Here is an 18,180-nt window from a genome sequence, read left to right as displayed (position 1 = left end):
CCTTTTGTGTTTCTTACCTTAGGCTTGTGCTGTAGCCACTATTATCAGTCTCTTCTGCGGGACTTTATGATTCATGTGAGTACTGAAAATTCTGTTTCTGTCGGGTCAGATCAACTGCCTTTGTGGAGACAGGAGCCCCACATATGTGGAGTGGGCACAGAGCAAGGCCGCTGGGCCCCACTGTCCAGCGATAAGGAACCTGGTCCCCAGGTCATGGAGCGAAGCTTTCATCTCCCCTCCTATGTGGCAAAGCCCCTCGCTGTGGGGGTTCAGAAGCCCCATCCTCTCCAGTCAGCTGACCCATGATGCCAACAAAGAGCCCAGCTCCACCGCGCCACCTGGAGCATGAAAACTGGAATTAAACGGAAGAACAAGCTGCCAATGGACAGCGTCTTTTCTTTCAAAACTAGAAGAATTCTACAGATTTTGGTTCCGCAGTCTCTGGTGATCACCTACACAGTGGCCTGGAGATAGACGCATAGTTGTGCTTCCTTTCTTCTTTCGCGCACCCCACTGCAGATTCTCAAATAAGGACAGTCAGGGAAATCACTAGGTCACTGGTCAGAAGAGCAGGACACAGCGGTGCTTCGCATGCTTCTTGTCTTCAGTAGTCAGTGTGGGTAGATTTTTGGAGTTTTTGCTGCAGCCTCAGAAGAAATCTGGGATTAAAGCAGGCAATCATACTGGTTTAGTCAATGATAAAGTAATTTCTCTCATCTGAATCAAGAGAACTTTTAGCTCAGTCTCAAAAACTGGTTGGACTATTATGGTTACTGTTAAAACAGCTTGCAGCCGTTTGATTTACCATGCTGGTGTAATCCATGCTCATAATTTTGCAGAAAGAATTGTGATTAGCTGGTGAAAAGTATAGTAACTTAGAGCCTGATTTCTTCAAAATTAGATTACTTATTTTTATATTTTTAAATCCTTGAATGAAAACATTTAATTTTAAAAGTATTTCCCTAAGCCCTCAGTATTTCTTAAGCATTATTGTCCATTCCCTCTCAGCATTCACAATGAACGTGGTAAATTCTCCTTTGTGTGTTTGCACAGAAGTTTCACTTATGTTTAAATATGACATTGTAAGCAAATTGCCTGATTAATTTTATTTTGTTATGGATAACCATCAGCTTCATCTAATTATTTAAATAAAATCAGTATGAAACATCGAAGTTACACTGCTCCCTTGGTCTAGTAGTTCATTGTGATCTGCCAAGCTTGTACTGTGTGTTAGTTACTTTTCTCTTATTGCTGAGACAAAATACCTCACATCAGAAGTTGGAAGGGAAGGGGTTCATTTGGCTTACAGTTTGTAAAGCTTTCAAAAAGCCATTAGAAATAAACATTACTTTCAAATGTACAACAATACGACATGACTAATTGATGGATATGATGAATCTGGAGAAAACTAGAAATATGTTTATGATACTGAAAGAACTAGAATTGTATATTTAACAAAAATGTTCAAAAGTGAAGGTAAAAGAGACACTAATAATAAAAACCTAAAAAACAGTGAAGGATCTGCACCAATACAAATATTGAATGGAGTTTTTTTCAGGTAGAAGTAAAAATGATTCTAAATAGAATCATTAAAATACAGCAAAAAATGAAAAACAGTTGAAAGAGCCAATACGCGGGCAAATACAAGTGAATATGAACAACTGAAAATTACTTGTGAAGAATTAAGAAGGAGGACTTGATTTATCCGATTTCAGAAATTATTATAAAGCAATAGTTAACTACAAAGTGTGGTTATTGCAGGACAGACAAGTAGATGAATAAAATAAAAAAGACCTATATAGAGAATCTTTACAGGTGATTGAAGAACATAATTCTGTGTGATAAGAGTGCATTGTTAAGAAATGCAGCTAAGAAGATTGGTTATCTATTCAGTTTTGTTTTGTTTTGTTTTTGTTTTTATTTTTTGAACTCAGCATCTTCAATTTGCCAGGCAGGTGCGGTGCCTCTAAGCTACATCCCTGCCTCTGGTTGTCCATTTACAAAAGAAGGAAACAGATTCTTCATGCAGTACATACATTTAAATTTAAATTTAGATTTAGGAGGTAAAACTGTGAATCTTAGAGAAGAATTTGAGTGCATTTTAATAACTTGTGGGGTAAGAAAGAAAATGAAAATATCAATAAGTTATCATTAAAAGTCAGGAACTTTTGCACCTAAAAATATGCCGCAGTGAAGATAAAACTATAAGAGTTAAGCTCTTAAAAGAAATTTTCAATAGATAACTGACAAGGAAGAATATAAATCTAAAATAAATAAACACTTCCAATGGTCAGTAAGAAACAATGCAATAGAAAAATGAGTAGAAGAAACACAAATACCAAATTATCAGTCATCTTTTCCATGGTAAATATAAATGAATAATGAACATACATTAATCATCAGGACAACACAAAATGAAGCCACAAGAAGATACCATTTCACACCCAGCCAATGGCAAAACTTTAAAGTTAGTTAAATCCAAGTTTTAGCAAGAATATGGACTATCTACTAACTGATACACTTTGGCATTACCTGGCCCAGCTGAACATGTTCGGATTTTACACCTCTAATCTGAGATAGTCGTCCTAGAAAAATTCTCGTGGCTGGTTAACTCAAGGTGTAAACAAGAGGGTTCCTAATACCAAAAAACTGGAAACCACACATATATTTATCAATGGTGACTTGACTAATAAATGTGGTGGCCTATTTTAATGTGGAATACTGTTTAGTAATTAAAGTAAGTAAATTAGACCTATGAACATGAAAATGGATTAAGCTGGAAAAGTGTTTAATGTGGTTTAAAACAGGAAAGGAATCAACTTTTATATTTCTTATATAATGTTTATAAAAACAATGAAATATACTGTTTATGGTGCAGATGTAGGTGGTAAAGTGATAATGCAAAGCAAGGGAATCATTGGCAAAACCTTCCGGGTAGTTTTTGTCTTTGGCGCCAGAAGAGGCTTTCAGGACCAGTGCCCCACGGCTTCTCGGGGCTGGCAGGGCTCTGATCTCAGTGCAGGCACATGGGGCTGTTAGAGCTACTTCTCTGCCGACTACCCATATGCATTTGTTTTTGCTTTGCTGTGTGATGTATGTGAAAAGAAGAGCAAAAAGAACACAGATAGTCCTAGAGATGCTAAGAGCAACCGGCAAGCTTCACTGTACTTCCCGCTCTGCCAAAAATATTCAAAAGTATCATATATGAAGTCACTACATTTCTTTCATCTCACAAGTGTTGAATTAGGATAATCACATGGTTCTACCTTGGGTGTTACTTTAAGGAGTGCCCACCAGGAACTAGCATATCAGTGTTTCCCACAGTATGGAGGGGCCAAAGGAAGGAAGAGAAAGATGGCAGAGGGCTGAGCAGCAGAGAAAGAACCTCTCCAGGGCTTGGTGTCCTGGTACTGGAATGTAGCGACATGAGGAGGAGGAGAAGAAGGAAGGAAGTGGACCCCTGGGACCCGGGAAGGATCTGAATTGAGAATTTAAGTCCACAGGGAGAGCCGAGAGAGACGTGATTGAAGAAGAGGGACATGGCAGGTGGGGCTTTGTCCCAGAGTCTGGACTAGGGTGTGGAAAGCGTGGGTTGCAACTGCAGACACCGGGTGACTACTGGTGATTCCGGAGGCCTCCACAGAGAAATGCACCAGTGAAACAGAGCAGTGGATGCAGCAGGCTGAAATGGCTGGTGAGTTATTCGGGTTCAGACATCAGCCAGGACAGGGGGATTGGCTGGTAGCCATCTTGGAGAGGGGCCAACTGAGCTCAGAGCCCAGAACAGCTACAGGCTGGCTGCATCTATTGGCTCTTTGTATTTTTGTGAGGATGCTGAGTTCAAGTCAGCAGGAGGTCAGAGAGTGGAGTTCAAGCCAGCAGCAGGAGGCACACGTACTGTGGCAGACTCAACAAATCCAGTTCCAGCCTCATAGCCAGAAATCAGGCTGAACCACAGTGGAACTAAAGGTCCAGGGTTGCTGGGATTTTCCACCACCCCACCATAAATCAACCACTGGCTTGCTGGGATTAAAGAGCTGGGATCCAGGGCTGGGGATTTAGCTCAGTGGTTCCGCCACCTGCCTTGCAAGTGCAATGTCCCTAGTTCAATCCCTGGTACCAAAAAAACAAAAAAAAAACCCAAAAAACACCTTGGATCTGGACTCTGTCTACCTATGTTGTCTACCAGTGACACAGAGACATGCCTTGAATTGGATTTTTTTTTCCTTTTATCTCTTGTTTTCCTCTTTTTTGGTTTTTGTTCTTGTTTTTATTTTTTCTTGATTGTTTGTTCTTGTTTTTACATGAGTGTGACCACGGTTTCTACTTTCTTTGTTGTTGTTCTGTTCTGTTCTTGTTTTTATTTTTTCCTCCTCTCTTTACCTCCTGTCTTCTTCACCAGTTTTCCAAAGTTTGTATGATCTTCCTTTGTCCTCTGGCCTTGGTTCTAATCTCTTTTTCTATTTCTCTATTTTCCCCCTAATCTATTCTGAATCTTCTCCCCTTAGGGTAAAATCACCATATTGAGGGCTTATTTATTGCATACAATTATTTAGTTTATTCTATTTTGTTACATAACCACAAATCTAGTTCAGACGGTTAAAGGTGACAAGTTAATAGTTACCTCAGAAGGAGAAACCAGGGTATCTGTAGGTCTCATCAAATTAGAGAGCCAAATCCAGGAACCACTAAAGCCATTAAAAAAAGTCATCTTTATAGTTCTTCCCTAGAGTCTTTCCCAGTGCCCAAATCTGTGTCAGATTTAATGAAAGATCTGTAAGTACATAAAGATTTACAAGATTGGATTAGCCAGGCCTGGTGGCTCATGCCTGTGAAAACAGTGCTCTGGGGGCTGAGGCAGGAGGATCACCACAAGTTTGAGGCCAGCCTGGGCTACATAGTGAGTACAAGTCCAGCCTGATCTACATAGTGAGACCCTGTCTCAAAAAGAAAGAAAAAAAAAAGACTTAAATTGGCTGCCCACACTGTTAGGTGTGGAAAAGTGCACTGGAGATGTGAAGGGTCCAGTTGAAGGCCTGGAGCTCACTGTAGCATCCCCTGTGAGTCAATTTCGAGACACTGAGGGTCTGTGATGGAAGCCGGAAGCTGACACTCAAGGTGAGGGTGAAGACTGGAGAGCTGGAGAGCCTCCAGAGACAGAAATTAGCCTTCCCTCTTCATGTTCCTTCTATTCATTCACGAGGAAACCCTGCTGGCTGCTGGCAGACACATCTAGGCTGGGTCTCCTTTTTTCCTTTCCTCTTCCTTTTTCTTTCTTCTTTCTTTCTTTCTAGACATTTGGTCTCAGTACATAGCTCAGGCTGACTGCCCTTGAACTCACTATGGAGCCCAGGCTGGCCTAAGGCGATCCTCCTGCCTCAGCCTCCTGAGTGCTGCGGTTACAGGTGTGTGCCACCACACCCGGCCCCAGTGTGGGTCTTCTGTCTTCAGTAGTTCCCCTCAGGCACAGGAAGAACTAAGCTGCTTCTCCACATGAGGGAGGACTATCACCCACCCTGGGGAGGATTGGACCCAGAATGGTATAAAGTGGAAAGGAAAAAGGAGGGCTTGCTCCCGTTTCTTCTGAGGAGCTCCAGTCTTCGCCTTCACCTTTGGCCTTGTCTCCTGGCTTCCATCTTCCTGCTTCAGCCTCCCAAGTACTGGGATTACAGACAGGCACCGCCATGCCTGGCCCACTGAAGAAGTCTCCTGGACTCACAGGTGTCTGGATAGCACCCCACCGGCTGCCTCAGGTCGGAGCTCAGAAGCAGAAGAGAGATGGGTCTTCATGTTCTGAGGAGGAGCTGCAGGAGGACCTGCTGGGCCTCTTCAGTGGACTCCCTCGTCTAGCACCCTGCTTGCTGCCTCCACTGCCTGACCGGGAGAGGAGGGAGGATGCTCCGCTTGAAGATTCAGAATCAGAGATGGAGCAGGAAAGACCCCAGAGGGCTTCTGTCTTGGTCCTGAGAGGGAACCCCAGCCTCTCACCTCAGTCCGGTGGTCCAAGAGGGAGCGGTCACGAGAGACTAAGGAGCATGAGGAGGGGGGACATCCCCGGTGCGTGGATGTAGCCCCCAGGCTACCTCAGGCTCCCACCTCACAAGTGGTGAAAGGATTATCTGTCCCTGTTGGAAAAGGAGCAGCAGGTACTGTCTGGACATCGAGGCCCTGGGCCTCTGACCCACACAGAGGCCCTGTGCCTCTGACCCACAAGGCTCTGGAGAAGCCTTGTGGCCTCAGGAGGAAGAGGAAGCACCTGTCCTCGGTGCTGCCTGAGCACCAGGAGGCCTTCGCCAGGCTGCTCGAGGACCCTGCCATCTGGGGATTCCTGGCCTGGGACGTAAACCTGAAGGCCTCTGACAAGAACCTCCTGGCCATGGTCATCGCCCACTTCAGCTGGGCCGGGCTCTTCCCCTGGCAGTACTGGAGGATCCACTTCTTCCTGGCACTCGACCTGGCCACCAACATGGTGGAGGAGGACAACCAGGAGCCTAAACTACACACGTTCTCCTTCCTCTATGGGATGGATTTCGACGAGATTCCCCAGTTCCACAAGCTGCGCTCCCAGTTTGTCCACTGCATGGGCTGGAACCCCTGGGTGACCAAGAGGAGTGTGAGGAGATCCAGGCTTACACCCCTGTGCTCTGGGTGTGGGGCTGGGGTCGCACCCTCACTCCGGGACCCTGGACCCTGAGGACGTCGGCCTCAGAAGAAGTGGCCGGGGAGCAAGGAAGCAGAGTCACCTCAGCGCACTCCCCGGAGCCAGGGAGCCTGTGGCAGGACCATGGGAATGAGTCCCGCTCTGGCACCAAGCTTCCCGCGAGTTAGGAGTTGGACATCTGCTATTTTTATAGACTTCGCTCCCCAAAGTCTGGATGGCAATCGGAGGTGCCTGGTAGAGTGTCAGGGAATTACTTAAAACATAGCAACAGGTCCACGGGCGCCTCAGAGAGCCCTGTACTATGTAGGGTAAACCGTATTTGTTTATTGTAAATTCTGCTCAGAGAAATATGACTGCGCATATGTGAAGTAATAGTGAGCTATTATGCATACTTGTATTCCTCTTATATTGCTTTGATAGGTGTTTTAACAGATAGATGGACATAACACTTTGTCTTTAGAGAGCTTTTCATCTTGTGTATTATAGTTCCACATGCCAGGTGGTAGTCCCTCCCACTGTTGTAAATATACACACTGAATGGCTTCCCTCGTGACTCTGATGTCTAACAGAGCAGTGGGTGGCGACAGAAACACAACTCCTTGTGTTTTACTGGGGACAGGGCCATGTGGCTCTTGGGGATGGGCAATAAAGATGAGTTGTCTTCTCAATAAAAAGAGCAACACACAAATAAATTGTCCTTATGTTCTGTTGAGCAGTCCATGGATTCCAGAGCAGAATGACGCACATTCCATGCACTCACTGGGCTGGGCTTGCCGTCCATGGAGCGGTGGAGCAGAGAGGCACAAACACACACGTGTGGGCTGGGAATTTCCTCACGGTTCAGCAAGCCGAGGAAGGGCAGGGGGTGAGCGCTTGGGAAGCAGATGAAAAGAACAAGATAATGCAAGACCTAAGGAAAGAAGGGCTGTCTACGGCCAAGGCATAAAATGGAGCACATTAAAAATCAGCATTTGGGGCCGGGGATTTAGCTCAGTGGTTTTGTCGCCTGTTGCGCAAGCGCAAGGACCCGAGTTCGATCCCCAGTACCAAAAAACAAAACAAAAAACAAAAATCAGCATTTGGAATTTCATAAGAGCTTACTTGGTTGGGGATGATAAAGAGTGGTTTTCATAATTATGATGAAAAGGAGCATCCACATTTTGGTGCTGATTTTCCATAATCTGTATTTTTTCTCTCTGTTAATTTAAGCAGACCTTTGACATTCTAGGAGGTTTTCCCTTAACTTTCAGTTTTAAAGGCTGCTTTTTCAAACCCTGTGGGATCTGTTCTGTGTTTGCTAAATTATTAAGCAAGTGGATTCACAGAGCAGTGTACATGTTTGCCCTGAGTTGGAAATTATACTGACACTGTCTGTACTTCCTGTATTCATGGCATAAAGGGATGACTTTTTAAGGAATTAAAAGAGAAAATCAAGAAGCTTGCCCAATCTGACTTCAAGGTTCTCAGCCTCGAGCAACATTTACATCCTCCACTGTCTTATAAATCTCAGAACCAGCATTGTTCATTTTTAATTCCAAAATCTTAGCTTCCTTTCCATTTTTCTTGGGCTCCAGGTGACTTTTTATCCCCATACAATTGTTACCATCTTCTTATTCAAGGACTGTTGTAAAATCAGCCAAGTTCTCAGAGAATCAGGCAAGGGAAAAATCTGGACTTCTTTAATTACTGGTGACCAGAGGACAGCAGGGCCTCCGTGGTGCCTGCCCAGCCACTAAGGGTCCGAGAGGCACCTGCGCCAAAGGCTGCCTGGTGAAGCTCAGCACTTTGTGCTCCCTCATCTCTGAAGAGTGTCCTTTGGCGTCAGCTTCGCATACTTTTGCAGGCACAGGGAGCCTGGTCCTTCAAAAGGCAACTGAGGTGCCCTGGGATCGTACTGAAACTCTTCCTTATACTGGGCTGCATAGCCACTCCCTGGGCCAGCGCTGGCCATTTCTTCAAATATTTAAAGCAGCGCCCCCTTATTTCAATGCCTGTTTCCAGAGAGCCTTCTTCCAAAGCCCCAGTGCTATCCATGCTTCTGCTGTGCATTCTTCCATGCCTTTCAGACGTGGTATCAAGCCAGGCCAGGGCTTCCCTGGTGATCCAGTTCCAAGGTAGCATCATCCCTGGAAAAGGGAGGAGCCCACACTGAGCCCCAGATTCCAGGTGTGGTCCAAGTCTTTGGAAATTTTTAATTTAAACAATCTGTTTCCTTTTTTACAATAAACTTTCCAGGCTTTTTAAAGTTTAGTAGAAATTACATGATTCAAGAAGGTCATCATAAAACTTAGCCCCTGAATCCACTGGAGCCAGCTGCCCTGAGGAGTGATACCGAGTGACATCTGGGCCCTCGCAGGCTGGCAGGACCCGGAGGAGCTGGCTGTGCTCCTCAGTCCCTCGCCCTAGGGCTTCCCGTCTCTGAGGGTCTGCCCTGCCCTCCTCTTCTCATAGCCAAGTGATCTTCCCAAGAATTTCATGCTTTCCCGTGACTGGCTCGCCTGTGCTCCGGTCTGCCGTGAAACCCATCTGCCCTGAACTTCCTGTAACCTTTCATTTCCAACATCCTCAAGCCCGTCCACACCTTTCTGCCCAGTGTCTCAAACTTTAATGTCCACAGTATCATGGGGCAAGACGATCTTTTCTTTTCTTTTCTTTTTTTTTTTTTTTGGTACCAGGGATTGATTTTGGGCCTTGCGCTTGTGAGGCAGGCGGCGGAGGCACCACTGAGCTAAATCCCCCGCTGGAGAGGATCTTATTAGATTTAAAATAATGTCTCAGTGCATCTAGCATGGGGAGTCAATGCTTTTACCAATGCCCAGCTGGCGTGCATGCTGCTGGTCTGCAGATCATACTGTGAGTAGTAAATGAATCGGGTGTGTCTGATCCAGTTTCTCAACTTCCCAATTCCCAATTTCTGGGAAAGGGAATTCTATTCCCTTGGTTCAGTTTTTGGCTTCTCTCACCCTGGGTCCAGTGTTAACCCCGGTCCAATTAGACACCGGCAGGGCACGCGTGTGCTTGCTGAGAACAGGGCCGTCGTGCTTGGCCCTTCCGGCAGGCACTGTGGGTAGATTGGGTACCTCAAGATGCTACCACAAGCCTGCAGCGGGGCTCATTAAAACCCCGGTCAGTTTCACACAAATGCTGGAAACCAAATTATGTACATCTTGCTCTTGTGCTATCTCTCTGATGGGAAAGATGGCCATCTTCTAACATGATTGGCAGGGTTGCGCTTTCCTTTAATCCCTGTCGGCACTGCGAAATTAAACTAGTTCCTATTTGGGTGAGCCCTGTGCCTGTCACAATATTTCAGAAGACAAAACTGAATATGGATTATGCTGTTAAAGCAGGAGTGTGGTTTGGGTGTAGATGTCCCCCCAAAGCCTCATGTGGTCCTAGGCCTGATCTAGAGTGTGTGAAGCTGGAATTGATTCATGATGCAGTGCTAGGCTCGGGGGTACAGGATTAAGGCTGTGAGTGCTGCCCGCCCTGAGTAGTCTGAGTAAGATAAAAGGGGCGGGGAGACGCCAGTAATTCCCTCTTGCTACCTTTGCTGCCTGGTGTGCCATGTTGCTTCTGCTCTGCCATGCCTGTTTGTCATCCCTGCCTTGGAGTTGGCTGATTATGGACTGAAAGCCAAATAAACTCTAGAACTGTAAGCCAAATAAACCCCTTTCCTTCTAACTTTGGGTGTCTGGTATTTTGATCTCAGCAATGAGAGAAAAGTAACTAATACAGCAGGCCTTCGTGTTTTAGATTCTGTTGTCTCATGGCAGTGAAACTTTAAAGAAAGGAAACCCTTGCTCTCAGTTGGCACCCTACAGAAGACACACTTCATACTGGGTTCTTTATCTGTGCCAGCCCCAAACTCAGAGCAGAGTAGCATTCGCTGAGGTGAAATTTGCAATTGTAGAGGCCGCATAGCCCTTTGCCCTAGCTTCTCCTAGTGAGGGACTCTGTGAGTTTTACGACTGACGTTTATGGGGAAACACTGTAGAAGTTCAGAACCAACACTGCACACACACCTGGTAGGATACCAACTTCCTGGGTGCGTTAAAGGCGGGAACGATAGCAGTGTTTTGCTTTTGCTCCCCGACCGAGGTGCTCGGCCTTCGCAGTTCCAGCCAGCTCCCGGGCCTTGAGGGGTAGTTTCTAAGGATGGGAGTGTTTGCAGCAGGGTGCAGTGCGGCCCAGGTGACCAGGAGGAACCAGATGGGGTAATGAGGAAGTTCTCTGGCAGGGAGGCATCTGGGGAAGGTAAAGAAGTGGCTCCAGCTGGGTGGGTTTTGGAAGGAATCCTACAGCAACTCATTTGCACCGTGGATTGTTAGGGTTGGCTCTACTTTTTCAACTAGTCCTAGAAAAATCCTATGACCTGCTGCGGGCTTGCAGGAGGCCTCCCAGCACTCAGCACCCTGGCACATACACTGCACGAGAAGCTGGGCCCCTCTCCATCTCTTCATTGTGTCCATTGGGAGGCACGGCCACCGTAGGTGGATTCAATCTGGACACAGAGAAAATCAAAGTGCTCCCAGCAATTTGCTGGGTGGAAGAGACGCTCACACGGAATGGCTTTAAAGATGAGTTTTCAAAGCCCACAAAAAATAAAAGGACGAGTCCTGTGTGAGTCTGTTAGTGTCTGCTCTGCCCCGCTAGGCATGAGGCTAGCAGGTGTGATGCGTTCACTCCTCAGGCTGCTCAGCAAGGGCCTCCCTTTCCGCTTTCACCAGATGTTGGACGTTCGGGCCAAGACAGTTGCGGGAAGCTCTGCACTTGTCTTCCTCCTTTTTTCTAGTTTTTTAAGCTACAGAATCTGTAATTTGTCTTTATTCAGTAAAGCCATGGAGCTGTGGCTTCGTCCCTTATTGTGCAGTTTCGGGGGCCTGCTTAAGAGTCACTTGATAATTTTTCTTTTTTTACCATTCTCATTTTTCAAAATATTTTAAATTTATTATCACTAGCTTTTCAAAAAGTAGATACTGCCTAGATAGTTAATAAGTACTACCCCGCTGTACATGTGACAGGAAGAAACCCAACCACACAAAGACCTGATGCTTACTCTGTTAGACGTGATACCAGATATAAAGCAAACAGCATCGTGGGTGTTTTCCTAACAGCTGTTTATTAATTTTAATGGTGTAGTTTGTGAGACGGAAGCTTGTATTTGAATTACAGTTCCAATAATAGGAATTATATTTGCCTAATTAGAATGATTTCTGTATTTGATGGGCACTGAAGGTTTGGATACCACAGCAAGTTGAAAGCTCTATGCCATTTTTTCTTTTCTTCCACAGATTTTATCTATGCTAATAGCTATTCAAAATCTTCTAGACTGCTAAATATTTGTCTTTAGGGGCATTTATTTTTCTTGGTCAAGATAGTAATTGCCACTACTGGGTTTTTAAAATTTTGTTTATCCAAGCCTCCTATTCTAATTTGCTTTATATTGCTTGGTCTGCTTTTCCTAGATTTCTCAGTCTGTTCCCATTAAGGACTGATATTCACATTGTATGAGTGGCAATCGCTCATTTGTCAGCAAAAAAATATTTTGGTGCAAATCACTATTGATTTGTGTTGTTACTAGATTCAAATATACGATAATGGCAAACTCCGACTGAACCTTTCCTACTGCACTTTAACGGTCTCCCGGCCGGTGGGCACATAGCAGCATTTTTGAAGTCTCCTTACTGTCGGCTTTGACTTTTTCCACCCTGCCCTTAAACTGGAATCGTACTTGTGTGGTGACCAGGACTTCCAAAAGCCTACTCTTCTCTTTTCCTAGACAGTGACTTTCCCGAAGAACAGAGCTAAATACAATACTCAGCCCACTGTTCCTTCATCACAGAAAAGCTTGGAATTGAGACAAATTGGAGAAAATGTATGATTTCTGACATGAAAAGCTGAGAGATAGACTTAACCCTGGACCACAAAACTTTCATCCCACTTCCTAGGCTGAAGCGGAGCTGGGGTAATGTTCTGCTGCAGCTCGAGGCATCGACAGACGCAGTGTCGGCAGCAGCCATGTTTGCAGACAGTGCGCGTCGAGGGCCAGGCCGCGAGGTAAGCCGTACCTAGCCGCAGTGTGTGGTAGCGGGCAGGTGGTTATTTACTATTAAACATCTTATTACGAGGATTTTCAAAATACCGCCAAGTACAAGCATTGTACAGTGAACACCCTAGACCTACTGTCAGCATTTGATGATCTTATACTTGGCCTGTCACTTAGCCAACCTTCTCTCCATCCCTTGGTCCAATCGCTAGTCCGTCTTACTTTTCATGCATTTCACGGTACATTGCAGACGACGTAGTATTTCCCTCAAAATTCTTAGCATGCAGATCATTAATGAGAGTTCAATATTTGTTTATAGTTCTTTTTTTTTTCCAATATGGAACTTACTCAGTTTGGCAAAATGGATACACACACGTGTGTAAACCATGCTCCTATCAAAAATACAGATATTATCCTCTCCCTAGAAAGCTTCCTGGCTCCCTTCTTCATCCGCACCCCCACCTCACCTCTCTGATTTTTCCCACCGTGGTAGGTTTGCCTGTTCTACAGCGTCGAGTAAGTGGAACCTCGAGGTGTCTCTCTGTGGAGGTTGGGCTTCCACTCAGGCCAATTTCCCTCTCTCCTCTATTGTTCTTTGCCCCAGTAACCCACCCCTCTCACTGCTGAATAATGTCCCATGTGTGACAGAATCACCGTTTGTTTGTACATTCTCTGGGCTGTTTCCAGTTTTTAGCTATCATGAATAAAGCTGCTATGAATGTTCTTGTACAAGCCTTTTTGTATAAATATATTTCCTTTGTCAGATATGATTGTGGCTATAGGGTTCTAGGAGAGGTATCTTTTTTTAATTTTATGAGAGGCATAAATCATTTTTCCTAAAATGAACATATCATTTTACATTTTCAACAGTAATTCCAGGGAGGGTTGTTAGTCCTAGGGTCAGATTAATTCACTCATTTTGACAATGTGAGAGCTATCTATCTCATTATGTTTAATTTGCACTTTCCAGGTATTTTATTTTTAATATCATTTAGAAAAATAGCATTATAATATTAAGTCCATGATGGCAGGGCCAGATAAAGGGTGAACCAATTTATGATAAAGTTAAAATACCAGGTAAACATATAATATTATCAAAATACCATACAAGGTGGAAGTTTAAATAAACTTTATTATAATAAAAGACACATTCCCATTAATCCCCCTCGAAATATTCACCCTTGCTTCAAACACATTTATCTCACCTCATCCTCCTTGCCACTTTCTGAAGTAGTTTTGAAAGTCTTCTTTTGTGCTTTACAATGTTTGATCAAAAATACAGTGAATACTGCTGCCAAGTGCTATCCAATGAAAAGGCAGCTCTTAAAAACATGACGCTGTGTTCTCAGGCACCTCATTCACCGGATCGGGCATCGTTCGACTCTGGGTCTTCCCCAAAGTGAAAATGATCCCGAAAGGTCAATGTTTTGGATCAAATTAGGACATCGAGGCAGCCACCACAGTGCAACTAAAGACACTCAGGAAAGGACTCCAGAGCTGCTGCAGAAAGTGGCAAGGACCATGGGATGTGTGTGTTTGAAGCAAGGAGAACGACTTTGAGGGCGATTAATAGCAATGTGTCTTTTACTATAATAAAATTTTTTTTAATTTAAACTTTCACTGTAATTTTTGGTCATACTTAGTAATAGTTCAGCTAGTATGTAGATTTAGCAAAATTAGTGAGTGTGGTCTGTGAGATTTGAAGAATGTTTTCACAGAGGAGGTAATTTTTCACACTCTCCATGTCCATGACTTTTTCGGATCAAGAAAAAAATGAACATGTGCAAATATGGGAGAAATATTCTCATTGCCATCACTCACTAGAGTTGCTGAGCTGAGGGTTGTATGTGTTAAAAGGAAAATTCCTCAGCCCAGTTATGTCAGGTGGTGTTTATTCAACTTAAGAAAAGGAAAGCAAAATGAAAATGATTTGTGAGTCAGGCAGAACCCAGCACAGGTTCTGGGAAAATACTCACCACCAACCAAATCTAGTGGCATTTACAAAGAGAAGCACAACGCCGAGACCCGTGCGCTGGGTGAGGGGCCGCAGAGCCTCCTGCCACCAGCAGCGTGAGGCGACTGCTACTCAACGTGCAGCCGGGCTGCTGGGAACCGTGTCCCAGGACACAGCCTCCTGCGCGTTGTATTTGGCACATGAGCCTGGGGAGAAAAAGATTTCAGCCCTCAGCCCTGCCTTTGAGATCATGCTCCAAGCAGTTTAATTGTGCAGAACAGAAACAAAGAAGATAGTAGCAAGGCTGACAACCGCACACATTCGGGCCAGCATGGGCCGCGGCCCTGGTGCACCACTTACCAGCTCTGTGACCTGTCAGGGCCTGCCCTGTGCTTCAGTCCCCACGTGTCCACCCACTTCATATGGAGTCATGAGGGGCATGTGAGGAAACGCGTAGAGACACGGCCCGGAGTGGTGGCACCTGCCTGGGAGGCCGAGGTGGGAGGATCGCTGCACAGCTTGGGCAGTGTAGCAACTTTGTAAGAGCTTATCTCAAAAAATAATAAAAAGGTCTGGGGATGTAGCTCAGTGTGAAGGCCCGAGGCTCAGTCCCTAGAATCGCAACAAACAAATAGACACCCCCAGCCCACAAACCCCAAAACCACCAAAAAGCAAAATCACAGAAGGAGTGCACAGTAATCAGCATACAAGGGGCAAATTACTGTTGTTCTTGCTGTGGGGCAGTGGTGGCGAACCGTCCAGAGACCCAGTGCCCAAGCTGCACCCCCAAACCCACTTAGCACAAAGTGACGACACTGCAGCTAAACCCGAGTGCCTGCCCTGGGGCGACGCTGGGCTGGGCTCTCATGGCGCCAGAGGGCTCAGTGTGCCGCCAGGCACGGTGCCACAGGCTCGCCACTGCCACTGCTGCTGCAGGGTCCCCAAGCGGCACCAACACAGCCGGCTTCGGAATGAGCCGGGGAGGATCCCTTAGAAAGCACCAGGCAGGCGGCGGCTTGCAGTGGGCCTGGATGCTGACGCTCTGCTCTTCCCGCAGCAACTGCTCTTCTTTTGGGCACCGGTCCTTCCGGTTCTGACCCAGTTTCTCAGCCACGTGACCTGGGAGTGGCCAATCAGCTTCTCCCATCCCTCTATGCCCATCGATTGGCCCAGAGATGGACACTGGATTCTCATCGGAATAAAGATGCTGAACTGCTGCTGAGCAAGGGCAACCCCTTTCTTCCTGCAAGAGCTGCCTGGCTGAGAAGACACGATGATGCCATTTCTGGGAGTCACTTTGCAACCTCTGGGGGGCACGGAAAGCTGTCTGCTCCCATTGTTCGCAGCCGCTCCAGCTGTGTCGCCGACCTTGCCAGCTGTGGGCTCGTTCACTGCCAGCTCGAGTTCAGTTTCTGCCTTTGGAACTGAGAATCCCGATGACCTCATTTTTTGGGTAATAATTAAGGCCGCTTCTTTGTTTTTGTTTTTGCAAGAGAGTTTCCTTGAGTTAAGTTCCGGGGGCTCTGCGTGTTTATGTGAACATTTGCTCCACTGAAACTTCTGTAGGTGGATGCGCCCTGACATGGGGATACTGGCAGAGCCAGGGTTACGAAACTCCCCAGAAGTTTGGAGAGAAATGATGCCAATGAGCTACCTGCGGAGCGGCGTGGGAGCCAGGAGGAGGCGCGCGCGTTTCTAGGCTCACCTGGCTCCGTGGGCTGAGGAACGTGCAGGGGCCGCAGGGCCTCTCCTGAGGGTGCTGCCAGGTGCTGCCCGCGGCGGGAGGACAGACGGAGAAAGAGCAGGGCTTCCTCCCTCTCCCGCGGCCTGCCCCTCACGGTGCCACTGGGTCCCAGGACTCTGATTTAACACTGCTGTAACAAGCCCGCTCCTACTCTTGGACCACGGGACACTGGACCACCCTCCTGTACGCAGGACGCAGTCATCGGATCAGCCCGGCCACCTGAGAAAAGCGCCTTTCAATCAATTGGTTGCAAGGCAGCAAAGCCCAAGATCACCACATCTAAATTTAGAGACCTCCTAATCACAGTATCAATAAATGTGGCGCCCTTTGCAAAGCCGGGTGACTGCAGCCGTGTCTCAGAGAGTAATTACAGATAATGAGAACGGCCAGGTTCAAAGGGCCGCGTGTCATTGGACGACGAATGGGAGTGTGGGAGAGCGTCACGGGTTAAGCCTCGAGGGTGGCCGCTGCCTGCAGGAGCTCCCCCTGAAGCTGTCTTTCAGCTGCACATCGGCGGCTACGGAGCAAAGCACAGGGAGACGGAGAAGCCTGGCAGGGATGAGGGGCTTGGGGGGCTTGGGGGGCTTGGGTGGCAGGGGAGTGAGGCGCACGTGCCGGGGTGACTGGAAATACAGTGAGTGCTAAACTTTCCCAGACGCATAACAGTGCAGGTAGAAGGCCAAGAACCACAGGATAAGTATGCTAGCGGCGAGGGCAGCATCTGTGTCTTTTACTATAGTAAAGCTTGGAACTGAGCGTCCACTGTATTTCACAATCACCCCTCATAGATCAAAGTTGACGGCAATCTCTGTCAAATAAAAACATGACGCTGTGCCCTCATCCACCTGATTCACTGGACCTGGCTCTTCCCAAAGTCAAAGGACGGTAAAAGGTCAGCGTTTTGAGTCCATTCAGAACATCGAGGCAGTCACAGCAGAGGAGCTAAATACACTGGAAAAAGAGGACTGCTGAGCTGCCGCAGACAGCGGCCAGAATGATGGTGTGTGTGCAAACCGGGTGGAGGATTTTGAGGGGATTGATGGCAATGTGTCTTTTGTGTAATAATTTTTAAAAAATTTAAACAGTTACTTTTTTAAAAGAGAAAACACTTCATTTGTAAGAAATGAGGAAGGTGGGGGACAGAAAGCTACCCTGTGGGGTGTGGGTAGAGGCTTGGGAAGAGCGAATACCCGGCAACACCTATTCATTAAATCACACGCCATGTGTGTAAAAGCCAGCCAAACTAACCTGTGAGGCTCTGCCAACATTTTCTGGCTGTGATCCATTCTCTCTTCACTTTGTTTACTTATTAATTTTTATATTCAACTCAGTCAAAAAATACCGAGCCTCCTTTTATGTTGCAGGGCCTGTACAGAATGCTGGCAGTGGAACACGGCCACCTGACGGGGCTCACAGTGCACCTGGGGAGATGAAGCCTGAGCTCCAGAGCCCCATTAAAGCGTGAGACACTGAAGTCAACCCTGACTCCAGGGGCCAGGACAGACCTGCCCGAGCCCCGGCACTGGAGCTGAGAAGGGGGAGGGGGAGAAGGGGCACAGAGGTGGGAGCCAGTTCTCTCCTGGGATGAACTGAAGGTGCTGGGATGGAGGAGGGAGGAGGGAGGCTGAGGCAGGCGCAGCTGGTGGGGTGGGCTGGGGCCAGCTGGGGCTGGGCTGAGGGGAAGTCAGCCGCGGCAAGAGGCTGTCACTGCCACCTGGCTGACAGGTTTAACGGGAACACATTTTCCCACGGCTGGCACTCACGTGGCTCTA

At 46.7% G+C, this 18,180-nt stretch overlaps 1 protein-coding gene, 1 long non-coding RNA gene and 1 pseudogene across 5 annotated transcripts in view; all 3 read left to right on the top strand.

The window, feature by feature from the left end:
• Egf (epidermal growth factor) overlaps positions 1 to 1,176 on the top strand; it is a 67,273-nt gene extending 66,097 nt beyond the window's left edge. For 2 of the 4 annotated variants that reach the window (XM_087198746.1, XM_087198744.1), the window contains one exon: positions 23 to 1,176. In XM_087198746.1, the coding sequence (XP_087054872.1) occupies positions 23 to 306 (284 nt within the window). In that variant the 3' untranslated portion in view covers positions 307 to 1,176. The remainder of the gene's footprint in view (positions 1 to 22) is intronic. The other 2 variants (XM_087198745.1, XM_087198748.1) reach the window with 1 other exon arrangement.
• Positions 1,177 to 5,684: 4,508 nt separating this feature from the next.
• On the top strand, positions 5,685 to 11,269 carry LOC101708529 (uncharacterized; annotated as a pseudogene).
• Positions 11,270 to 11,856: 587 nt separating this feature from the next.
• On the top strand, positions 11,857 to 17,882 carry LOC147821895 (uncharacterized). Its single transcript, XR_015446399.1, has 2 exons — positions 11,857 to 12,721; positions 17,773 to 17,882. It is a non-coding gene; the product is annotated as an uncharacterized LOC147821895 (long non-coding RNA).
• The last annotated feature ends 298 nt before the right edge of the window (positions 17,883 to 18,180 follow it).

This window comes from Heterocephalus glaber, unplaced genomic scaffold (assembly GCF_053883595.1).
Source record: "Heterocephalus glaber isolate CG9 unplaced genomic scaffold, H.glaber_assembly_v1.0 deba00001688, whole genome shotgun sequence".
Taxonomy (NCBI): domain Eukaryota; kingdom Metazoa; phylum Chordata; class Mammalia; order Rodentia; family Bathyergidae; genus Heterocephalus; species Heterocephalus glaber.
The sequence above is the reverse complement of the archived record's forward strand: the minus strand, read 5'-3'. Positions and strand labels throughout refer to the sequence as shown.